At 44.8% G+C, this 12,501-nt stretch overlaps 1 protein-coding gene across 1 annotated transcript in view; it reads left to right on the top strand.

Annotated features, from left to right (window-relative positions):
* LOC139263855 (sperm-associated microtubule inner protein 4) overlaps positions 1-12,501 on the top strand; it is a 91,637-nt gene that overhangs the window by 64,510 nt on the left and 14,626 nt on the right. The window contains exons 6-8 of the mRNA XM_070879911.1: positions 4,831-4,913; positions 10,854-11,028; positions 11,367-11,458. Coding sequence (XP_070736012.1) covers positions 4,831-4,913; positions 10,854-11,028; positions 11,367-11,458 — 350 coding nt within the window. The remainder of the gene's footprint in view (positions 1-4,830; positions 4,914-10,853; positions 11,029-11,366; positions 11,459-12,501) is intronic.

The following is a 12,501-nucleotide window of genomic DNA, read 5'->3' as shown; positions in this document are numbered from 1 at the left end:
GGCGGTGTGCACTTTGATGGCGCGCTTGCGTCAGTCGGCAGCAGCGGGGCGGAAGTGGGGACGGGCAGAAAAATCCCCGAGCTGAATTTGGGTTGGGACGGCCAATGGACTGCAACGTGGCAGCCACTCGATGTCGCCGCAAAACGGCAGAAACGGGCCTCATATGGACCCTGAATTTCGGCCTCCTAGAGTGCAAGTTTTCACTGCAATTCAGGGATTACCAGGGCATCTAACTGCAAGTTCCAAGTCATTTGGCCAACATACTGATTCTTCAAGCTGCACTCTCATCCAGCAAGGCTCCATATTGTGAGTGGGGTCTTGCAATTTTGGGGTGGTTGTTGTGTTCGTATCTTCATACTCTTACCAACTGTTAGTCCTATATGTTGGAGGGTTTTATGGGCTCCCACAACCAATATCCATACCCATTGAATGCTAGTATCCTGCTGGTTGTCAACTCAGTATTCAGAGCTGGAGCTCTGTTAGCTACACACTACCTAATATGCAGCACTGCCAGCGGCAGTCAAGGTCATCTTCTTCTGCAACCTTTTTTTCTCTGCCTCCTCCCACAATTTAATTGCACTGTTTGATTTCCCAAACGACAGGGTCATACATGTGGCCATCTACCTCTTGCTCCATCTAACCATGTGACTCACTCAAAACAACCTCCGCAGGCTTACTATCTCCATGCTGCAGGATTTGAGTGGTTACGTTGATGCTTGCAAACATTGGTGAGAAGGCTGAAGGGTTGAGATGCTGTCTTTTTCAGGATCATTGACAGTACTTGCAGCTGCTTTTCTAAGACTACAGTAACAAGAGGATGGTTAAACCCCAAGGACGTTTACTGAACTCTGAGCTGTCAGCTCATTCAAAGAGGCCATTATGATGTGCAAACATTCATAGTAGTTCACAAGGGAATGCTCTTCTGAAATTGGGTGAAAGCACTTATTATTAAGACAAAATAGAAGGGACTTCTCTATGCACCTTGTCCTTTTATAGCTGACCTGCTAATGCTTGGTATTCACACTCCATGCCGAAAGTGAGAGAAAAAAAATATTGCTCATCTAAGCATCTTATGCATACTATAGAAGTTAAGCCAAGCTTAATTGAATTGTTTGAAACCATTGTTTAAAATTGTTTTATTCTCATTATAAAGTCTTTCGCGTATATGAAATCATTCAGAATTTGTAGACTTAGTGCACATATAAAAATTTCATCCTGATCAGTACTGCATGTAGATCCCTACTCTATGCAGGCTCAATGGCTGAATGGCCTCATTCTGTTCTGTACTATTCTATGATGATGGATCCAAGAGACATCACAAGGCATTGTGTATGATATTTTTATAGTTGCCTGTATTCATTCCTATGTTTGAGGAATGAGAAGGGGGGCAGTACATAACAAGAGCAGGGTGGTATTAGTCTAGAGGTTGGGGGAGGCTTTTGGTATCATATATCACTGTATCCTTAATGCTCTTGTAGACAAGGCTGTCCAGGATGGCCTCCTTAAAGGAAATCAAGAGCTTACAGTTTGTGGACCTCCTTCAATTCAGATCTGTTCCCTTCAATTATTTGGCATCTTGTCATGCAATCAGAAAAATAGTCTCGAGATATTAAAATTTAAAAAGCACAATCATTGACTGCCTAACTTGTAGTCCATCGAAGAGTTACATTTGTAACTTTCAGCTTAAATACTGCATATGGGCATGTATAAAGAGCTATAAAGTTGTTTGAGAGTTTTGCATTGGTCAATAGTAAATGTGTAATAGTTTACAGGCACTGCTTTTTGACATGTACTTGGGTCATTTACCTGGTATATGGCACTGTAAGGTATCCTTATCTGGGCAACTCCCCCAAGGTACGTTATCTATTCTGCATCTTCTCCCGGGCTCTGTGGCCACCATGCACACCATTTCCTACCAGGCATGTTGCACTGCTGTACTCTGGGGAGGGTGTCGATTGTGAGTGAGAGCAGTGTCCATTGTGCATCAGTTTTGCCACTCATTGAGACTGGAAAATCCACCCCACTATCCAGAGTTTTGAGGAACAATTCACAATTCTGATTCAGGAAAGTCATTGTTAGAATTGGTGCTGCAGGTTGATATTGGTACTGGACATTGGTATTAATGCTGCACTGTATGTTGCATTTCAGTACGTTCGGTACGTTGTATCGTTGCATTTCAGCTGTATGCATCAGGTTATAACACTGCTGCAAAAGAACGGGAATTTAATCGGTGTTTGGTTTCTATTCTGCACCTTTTGTTGCTCAACAATTCTCTCTTAGTCTGATGTTCTGCTTTATCTGCCACTCCCAGTCTGCATCCTCCTGTTTGTCCCACCCAGTCAGACCTCCGCAGTGCTCAGTCTGCAGCTTTATTCATGCAGGTGTAGTCCCTCCCCACAAAGTGCTCTGGAGCACCAAAACAGTGGAATGTGGAAGACTGAGCAGACCCAAAACTGGAGGGAAAGGCTGAGTGTTCTGGAGGCTGAATATTCTGGAGGCTGGAGTAAGGACTGAGCAGGCCCAAGGCACTGTGAGAGAGATTGCTGGAGAGCAACTAATTGTTATTATATATGCTAACACACTTAATATACTTGATCTACATATTTTCTAAGTACTTGCATGCAATGAGGTACTTTGCCGTGTTTGAGAATCCAGAAAACCTACCCATATACTCTTTAGCCTAGAAATTGGCCTCCTTAGCACCTCCCATTATTGCCTCCGGGGTCGATAACAGTGTGCTCATGACTTATCGACCGGGCGCGGCGAGATGAATGAATCCTGCTAACTTCCGCAGGAGGTTTGCGGCAGCGGTAGGACATTGCGCCCCAATCTCCTTCACCTGGAGATTGTGACATCATCGCTGTGCGCATCGCCCCGATAGCGCCCGGACCTGAACTTCGGTTCGACCCCTGTAGCATCGCTGGCCGAAAACACCGGCAGCTGCAGGAGGCATTGATTGAGAGGCCGGGTGCTTTGGGGAGTAAGTTAAAGGGGAGGTGGCCGAGGTAAGTACAATATTTCAAATATGCTGTTTTTCAAATTTTTTGATTCCTCTCGGCCACAATCGATCAGCCTAGCACTCTGCTGCAGTGCATGGAGCTGATCGGGCCGGATTGTGGCTGCTGTTGGGGATGAGCTCATTGGCCCCAATGCAGAGCCTGCAATGATGGCCCTTCCCTTTAAGGGAGGAAAGAAGCCTCGGAACGTGGCACGCTGCACGACTACCGCCCCGTCTGCAACCTGTAGCGTTCCAGGAAGGAAGTGGAGTGCCTGATTTAGTGTTCCACTTCCTTCCTGAGCATAAACAACACATTTTTTTAAAGCTGAAAAACATTAGCATCTGCCGCAAATTTTTTCAACTTTCAAAAGTTAACGCCCCAAATGGGTTGCTCCCGAATTTCTCCCTCTTTTTCTTTTTAAAAAAAAAAGTCAGTCTTGGCTCAGTGGTAACACTCTGACCTCTGAGTCCCATTCCAGAGTCTTGAATCTAGGTTGATACTTCAATGTCTTTCAAATGAAATGTTAAACCAAGGCCCTGTCTTCCCTCTTGGATTGACATAAAAGATTCCATAGCCCTTTCAAAGAAGGGCAGGTGCATTCTCCAGGTATCCTGGCCATCATTTAACCCTCAAACAACACTACTAAAAACAGATTATCTGATCACTTATCTCTCTGCTGTTAACGCATTTCCTTGCATTACAACAGTACATTTCAAAAGTACTTAATTGGCTATAAAGCACTTTGGGACATTGAGGTTGTGAAGGACGCTATACGTATGCAAGTTATTTCTTTCTTTTCTACTCCTTACTATATAATAATGTGATACTACAGGCACGATTGTTCTCTTCTTTAGCAGGTGCTTCCAGAGGCTGCTGTCACCTCTGTTGGTGTCCAGAAGCACACACCCAAACGTGTGAGGGTGAATTCAAATTATAATGATGGAGTGACATCATACATTACGTTTTCCATTATTATTGCTCTGGCAACACCGGATACTAACAAAGCTTGTATACAACAACATCACTAGGCTCAGAGGAGACCATTCAAAAATTAAATGGCTCACCACAATGAGTGTAATCAATTGTAAGGTGATTGATACACACTTCCCCCAACTGGCAGATTTTGCCCAGATGCTTACAGGCCACAAATTGTCTTCTGCCAGGGTGACTTCTAGCCTCTTTAAGCTGCTGCAGGATACCTGGAGAACACACCTGCTCCAACAGCATCAATTTTCAGCTTAATCCCACCATCTGCTCGGAATCCTGCCTTTCTGCAGGCAGTAAACTTTCCCGGGAGTCTGCCAAAAACATTTCAATTTGGCTGATGCAAGGAACTTTACTGCAGTCAGCAGTGAAATAGTCAACCAGGTGCAAAGCCTACTCTTAGCCAAATTAATGCTAGTTCTTCTGGCTACAGGGAAAATCGAGGCTTATAACCGTCTCAATCAGAGAGGCCACAAGCATGGTTGGTGCCTGTTTAGGAAAGTGAATGAATATTATTTCAGTATAGGGTGCTCTTAAAAGGCTGATGTTAAGTCAAATTGTTGGCCAGAGTAGTACATGGCAGATGGCTGTGCTTTGCCTAAAACTGATAACTGTTCTATTCCCAGCTCTTGCATCCTTTTCCTTAATGAGCACAAAAATGTTATTAAAAGAGTTATTTAAAAAAAAAACAAGTTGAGTCATGAAAACATCATTGGGTTGGATAATTTACTGATCCCAATTGATTGTCAAAGTAAGTCCTGATAACGAGACTACCTTTTTAATTATATCGTTTGGTTTTATAAATAGCCACAGAATTAATTCCAAATTCTTTGCTACTAAAATTCAGGATCTCCCTATAGACTTGAAATCCAGGAAGTATCCACTCAGCCAAAAGGTTTACATTGGCCAGGACAAGAAGGATATTTTCAAGTAAGTGCACCTGCTCTAAGAAGACTTAGAGTATATATTTTTTATAAATGCCTTTCAATTGCTCCCAGTTATTGGTGGCCTATTTTAATATTAGTTAAACCACAATGTACTTAAATTCATATTTCTTGGTTTTACTTTGAGCTAAATTTATTCCCACCAAGTTATCCCAATTAATAAGCCTCAACTATAATTATTCTCCAGCTCCAAGCTTATTGATCCAACCAGTATCCCTGAAATCTTCAAGGAACTTCCAAGGGAAGATTTCAACTCTCCTCATGCTTTGACGAGATCACGGGATAGAAATGAATGAGGAAGGCCACTTAAGCCCATCCTAGATCATCCATCCAGACAAATATATAGTTATACTGTCATAAAATCCAGGTGTTTCTTAAATAATCATAGAGTTTTCTCCTCCATCATTCAATTCTAAAGTCCAGTCAATAGGTTGATAACTTTGAAGAGGAACTTCCTGATATAAGTCCTAACCTACACTGCCAGTGACCCCCCTCTGCCTGGCCTGGTTTAATGATATGTTTGGTCAAGTTTTTTTTGGTGATTAGTTCGGCATTCTGCTTTACTTTCTGATTGCTGCTCTGCAGTGCCTGTACATGTAAGCACCAAGTCTACTAACATCCTGTTCCTTTTTCAACTTCACACTTAGCTGTTTCAACTCACTTTCTCTTCTAGTCTATAATACTTTACATTTATCTGTAAGTACCTTGTCACAGTTTTAAATTTGAATGTTGTGTTGTGACTGTAAAGTCCTGTCCCCTCAGTACAGATTCACACGAGGCATGTAGTGAAGTCAAGGTCACTCTGGACCTGCACCTTTATTTCACAGCTCTGGAATGCTGCACTTGCCTGAGACCTGTCCTTATATATCTGTCTCTTGCAAGTGTACCCCTGGTGGTAAGGTATGCTGGTGGTTACAGGTCATATCTTATTAGAGTCATATATAGCATGTTAGGATACAGTTATATATAATAATGTAAGATACATGACATCACCCTCCCCCAAGGTCTTATTGTCTTTATAGGTTCAGTCTCTCAGGTGGTCTACGCTCTCGCGTGGAGCGTCTGAGTTGTGGTTCAGTTGTTTGCCTTGGTGTCTGTTTTTCTTTGGGTGTGGTTGCTGGTATCTCGCCTGGGCTGTCTGTTTCAATTGGTGTGATTGTTGTTGACTCGCCTGGGCTGTCTGTTGGGATTGCCCTTTCCTCAGGTTGTTCCCTCTGTCTGTCCACCAGGTGTGGTTCGAGTTCCACATTGTAGTCTGCCTCTGGTTCCGCAGTGCTGTTGGAAAATCTGCTTTTGACTTGGTCTCCATGCCTCCGGCAGGTTTTGCCATTGTCCATTTGTACTTCCAGTAGCCTGTTTCCTTCCTTGCCTGTTACTGTCCCTGCAAGCCATTTGGGACTCCTGCCATAGTTTAGTACAAACACTTTAGTACAAACACTTTGTCTCCTATCTCATTCCATCTCCCCCCGAATTTCTGTCATGGTACTCAGTCAGCTTACGGCGCTTTGCCTCAACGATTTCGTGCATGTCTGGGAGGATTAATGAGAGCCTTGTTTTTAAAGTCCTTTTCATCAACAGTTGCGTGGGGGGGATCCCAGTCAATGAGTGCGGACGAGATCTGTATGCCAGCAGCAGTCACGACAGGCGACCCTGCAGCGTGGGACCTTGGATTTTAAGCATGCCTTGTTTAATAATTTGTACTACTCTCTCCGCCTGGCCGTTGGAGGCCGGCTTGAACGGTGCCGTCTTGACGTGATTTATGCCGTGGTCAATTATAAAGTCTTGGAATTCTGCGCTGGTGAAGCATGGACCATTGTCACTGACCAATATGTCAGGGATTCCGTGCGTTGCAAACATGGTTGAGAGGCTCTCCACAGTGGTGGAGGTTGTGCTCGAGTTTAAAATGGTGCATTCGATCCACTTTGAAAATGCATCTACAACTATGAGGAACATTTTGCCCATGAATGGGCCCGCATAGTCTACGTGCACCCCCGACCACGGTTTGGTAGGCCAGGGCCAGGGGCTCAGTGGAGCCTCCCTGGGGGCATTGCTGAGTTGGGCACAAATGGTGCACCTTCAGACGCAGAGCTCCAAGTCCGCGTCAATACCAGACCACCAAACGTGGGATCTGGCTATGGCCTTCATGAGAACGATCCCCGGGTGCTCGCGGTGGAGCTTCCGGACAAATGCCTCTCTGCCTTGCAGAGGCATGACTACTCGGCTGCCCCACATCAGGCAGTCTGCTTGTAGTGATAGCTCATGCATGCGCCTGTGAAAGGGTTTTAATTCCTCGGGGCAGGCATTGCGAGCCTCTGCCCAGTCACCGGTTAGGACACAACTTTTTACTAAGGATAATATGGGGTCGCTGGCCGTCCAGGCTCTGATTTGGCGAGCCATCATGGGCGAACCTGTGGACTCAAAGGCATTGATTGCCATGACTATCTCACAGTCCTGTTTGTCAGACCCTTCCGTGGTCGCCAGGTGTCTGTGCCTGGTCTGTGCCTTATGGTATAGTCGTAGGACGCCAGCATGAGTGCCCACCGTTTAATTCGCGCCGAGGCGTTGGCGTTTATTGCCTTGCTCTCGGATAGGAGGGACGTGAGGGGCTTGTGGTCGGTTTCTAATGCGAACTTGGCCCCGAAAAGGTATTGGTGCATCTTTTTGATACCATACACACACGCGAGCGCCTCCTTCTCTACCATTCCGTACCCGCGCTCCGCCCACGAAAGTGACCTGGAGGCATAAGCTATGGGTTGTAATTTGCCCGCACTATTGACATGTTGCAAAACGCATCCGAACCCATACGCTGACGCATCGCATGTGAGAACTAGCTTTTTACCTGGATCAAAGAAAGTCAAAACACTGTTGGAACACAGAAGGTTGCGTGCCTTATTGAAGGCGCGGTCCTGGGCGTCCCCCCAAAACCAATCGTTCCCCTTCCTGAGTAGCACGGGGAGAGGCTCCAGCAGCGTGCTTAAGTTCTGCATCAAGTTCCAAAAGTAATTGAGTAGCCCAAGAAAGGCGCGCAGTTCTGAGACATTCCGGGGCCTGGGTGCCAGGTGAATTGCTTCTGTTTTGGACTCTGTTGGGCGGATTCCATCAGCGGCAATCTTTCTGCCCAAAAATTCAACCTCGGGTGAGAGAAACAGGCACTTGGATTTCTTGACTCGTAGGCCGACCCGATCCAACCGCTTTAGTACTTCCTCCAAATTACGGAGGTGGGAGTTGGTGTCCCTGCCCGTGATAAGTATGTTGTCTTGAAATACAACCGTCCCCGGGATGGACTTGAGCAGACTCTCCATGTTGCGCTGGAATATGGCAGCTGCCGACCTGATGCCGAATGGGCATCGATTGTACATGAAAAGGCCTCGATGTGTGTTGATGGTGGTGAGTAGCTTGGATTCCTCGGTCAATCCTTGCGTCATATACGCAGATGTGAGGTCTAATTTTGAGAAAAGTTTACCTCCAGCCAATGTGACAAATAAGTCCTCCGCTCTGGGCAGCGGGTACTGGTCCTGTAGAGAGACTCTGTTTATGGTAGATTTGTAGTCCCCACAGATTCGTACGGATCCATCAGGCTTCATGACTGAGACGATGGGACTTGCCCAGTCGCTAAATTACATAGGTGATATAATGCCTTCCCGCAGAAGCCGGTCTCGTTCATGTTCAATCTTTTCCCTCATCACATAGGGTACAGCTCTGGCCTTGTGATGGACCAGTCTGGCATCCTGTGTGATGTAGATTTTGACTTTGGCCCCTTTGAAAGTGCCCACACCTGGCTGAAAGTGATGTTCAAATCGCTTTATAATTGTTGAGCAGGAGGTCCGTTCCTCTAATGACATGGCATGGACATCATCCCATTTCCAGTTCAGTTTTGCCAGCCAGCTTCTCTCCAGCAGTGCTGGGGGATTTCCGGGGACAATCCACAGGGGAAGTCGGTTCACTGTCCCTTTGTGTGTGACAGAGAGCATGGCGCTACCGAGGACTGGTACGATTTCTTTGGTATAGGTCCTTAGTTTGGTGTCGACCCTTGTGAGTTTTGGTCTGTCTCTTTTATGCGGCCACAGCTGTTCAAATTGTTGAGAGCCCATGAGAGATTGACTCGCTCCCGTATCCAGCTCCATGTTGACAGATATCCCGTTGAGTAGGACCCTCATCATTATAGGAGGAGTCCTGTTGTAGGAGCAGCGGCCATTGATCGTGTTGATCCGCTGTACATCAGTGTCCCGGGTACTGTTCCCACCATCTTCTGGTCCGCTTTCCGACCCCATCCGATTCATATACCAGCCAAGCTGCCGTTTTTTTGCACATGCGGGCCAAATGCCCTGTATTTTCACAATTTCTGCAAACAGCCTGCTGAAATCGACATCCCCTTGACGAGTGCCCACCCCCACACCTCCAGCACAGACCTGTTCCATTGTTCAAAGTGTTCCCAAAGAATGAGCTGCGTCTGGCTGATTTCTCTTGAGCTTCTCTCAGTTTGTAGTTGATTGCTCGCATTGTGGGTTGATGAGGTGTGAACGGTCGTTCCTGTGGCCCTTGATGGCTTCTGCCTGCTGTCGAGAGCCTATTCTCCCGCTTTTGTCTGTGTGTGGGGGTAGCAGCTTGTTTAGTGCTGTGAACTTCTTCTTCCGATATTTCGTTAGTTGTCGTACCTGCATTGTAAACCAACATCGTTTCTTCTTCCCCTACCGAGAATGTCTGTGCAACCAGTGCTGCTGCCTCTAAGGTCAGGTTCTTGGTCTCTATGAGCTTTCGGAATATGCCTGCGTGGCCTATTCCTTCAATGAAAAAGTCTCTCAGCATTTCTCTCCTCAGTTCATCGGAGAACTCACATAAACTAGCCAACCTCCGAAGTTCCGCCACGAAGTCGGGTATGCTCTGGCCCACACAGCGTCTGTAGTTGTAGAACCTGTGTCTGGCCATGTGTAGGCTGCTCGCTGGCTTCAGGTGGTCTCTTACCAGTGTGCTCAATTCTTCAAACGACTTGCTTGCTGGTTTCTCGGGTGCCAACAGATCCTTCATTAAAGCGTATGTTTTAGAGCCACAGCTGGTCAAGAGATGGGCTCTTCTCTTGTCTGCCTTATCATCGCCTAACCAGTCTTTGGTTACAAAGCTTTGCTGGAGCCTTTCTATGAAGGCCTCCCAATTGTCTCCCGCATTGTACTTTTCATCTGATCCGTTGTTCGTCATTCTGTGGATTCTGTAATCCCGTAACTCGTCGCCACTGTAAAGTCCTGTCCCCTCAGTGCAGATTCACACGAGGCATGTAGTGAAGTCAAGGTCACTCTGGACCTGCACCTTTATTTCACAGCTCTGGAATGCTGCACTTGCCTGAGACCTGTCCTTATATACCTGTCTCTTGCAAGTGCACCCCTGATGGTAAGGTATGCTGGTGGTTACAGGTCATATCTTATTACAGTCATGTATAGCATTTTAGGATACAGTTATATATAATAATGTAAGATACATGACAGTGACTAAACATAACTTTCAGCCATATACATCTGAGAAAGCAACAGCAATGAGAATTTTTAAACAAGTCTTTTTCAATCTCAAATGCTCTGAACCCACATAGAATGGAAGAATACCAAAATTATCAAAGTCGGCTGATTGGGAAATCATTTTAAAATGATCAAGTCCTAATTTTTAAAGAAAATACACGTTCAAAAGAACAGAACCTGTACTAAATTAAATTAAACTTTTAGTTGTGAAAACTGTGACATTCATCTTTATGGAAACAGATGAATGCAGTGGGTATTCTGAACAAAACCAGTGTAGTGTACGCTTGTAAATGGAACATGTAAAAATACCAAGCCCTTCTACGGGAAGTACAGAGTCAATGTAACACTTCATTTTACTGTTTATTTCTGATACTGGATCTCTTTTAATACAGCTTGGCGGCCTCTCTATTCTTTCATTGCAGTATCCTAAATCAGCTACAGAACAAAATCAAATATTGTATCCCATACCACCGAAGGCTGTCGCCCCCAACAGATCAGAGCGATGCATAGAAAATGCCCTTTCTGAGACAACCACTAATATACTGAAAAACATAGAGAAATCACATTGGCTAAACACATACAAGAGGGACTTCACAGGTAGGTTAAAATCCCAAGTGAAAGATTATTTCACTTGAAAGTAACTGCAACAAATGGAGTTTAATTATTACTATATTTGACAACCAACGTCATGCATTTTCTACACAAACGAGGGACCTTAAAATATCAACGAATGATTCTGAAGAAACACACATGTATGAAATGTTATAATTTTCCCTTTTCTTTTTAAAGTTGCTGGCTAAGCATTTAATTTCCCACATTGCCACTATTTTATCTTTATTTTAATCAACTAATTATTTATAAGCTACAAACTTCGAGATTTCTATGGACTAGGCATTCGCTCTTTCACTGACTCTTTAATTTGTATTTATAATTAGGCAGTGGACCAATGAATCCCATTCAGTTAGATGATTACTTTGACAAAGAGATGGCAAAACTGATAGGAAAATACAGCTACTTCTCCGAGCTGGTGAGTAAATTGGTAAATTCAGTGAATGGTTATTAAGATACAGGAGCGTTATCTAACAAAAATTGGCACCAAGCAAAGAAACATAGAAAATAGATGCAGGAGTAAGCCATTCGGCCCTTCGAGCCTGCACCACCATTCAATATGATCATGCACTTCAGTACCCCATTCCTGCTTTCTCTCCGTACTCCTTGATCCCTTTAGCCATAAGGGCCACATCTAACTCCCTTTTGAATATATCTAATGAACTGGCCTCAACAACTTTCTGTGGTAAAGAATTCCACATGCTCACAACTCTCTGAGTGAAGACGTTTCTCCTTATCTCGATCCTAAATGAATTACCCCTTATCCTTAGACTGTGACACCTGGTTCTGGACTTCCCCAACATTGGGAACATTCTTCCTGCATCTAACCTATTCAATCCCGTCAGAATTTTATATGTTTCTATGAGATCCCCTCTCATTCTTCTAAATTCCATTGAATATAAGCCTAGTCGATCCAGTCTTTCTTCATATGTCAGTCCTACCATCCCGGGAATCAGTCTGGCGAACCTTCGCTGCACTCCCTCAATAGCAAGAATGTCCTTCCTCAGATGAGGAGACCAAAACTGTACACAATATTCAAGGTGTGTCCTCACCAAGGCCCTGTACAACTGCAGTAAGACCTCCCTGCTCCTATACTCAAATCCTCTCGCTATGAAGGCCATTTGCCTTCTTCACCGCCTGCTGTACCTGCATGCCAACTTTCAATGACTGATGTACCATGACACCCAGGTCTCATTGCACCTCCCCTTTTCCTAATCTGTCACCATTCAAATAATATTCTGCCTTCCTGCTTTTACCACCAAAGTAGATAACCTCACATTTATCTACATTATACCGCATCTGCCATGTATGTGCCCACTCACCTAACCTGTCCAAGTCATCCTGCAGGCTCTGAGCATCCTCCTCACAGCTCACACTGCCACCCAACTTAATGTCATCTGCAAACTTGGAAATACTACATTCAATTCCTTTGTTTAAATCATTAATGTATATTGTAAATAG

The sequence above is a fragment of the Pristiophorus japonicus genome, chromosome 5, assembly GCF_044704955.1.
Source record: "Pristiophorus japonicus isolate sPriJap1 chromosome 5, sPriJap1.hap1, whole genome shotgun sequence".
NCBI lineage: Eukaryota > Metazoa > Chordata > Chondrichthyes > Pristiophoridae > Pristiophorus > Pristiophorus japonicus.
Note: the sequence above shows the minus strand (reverse complement) of the source record. Positions and strands in the feature narration are given on the sequence as shown.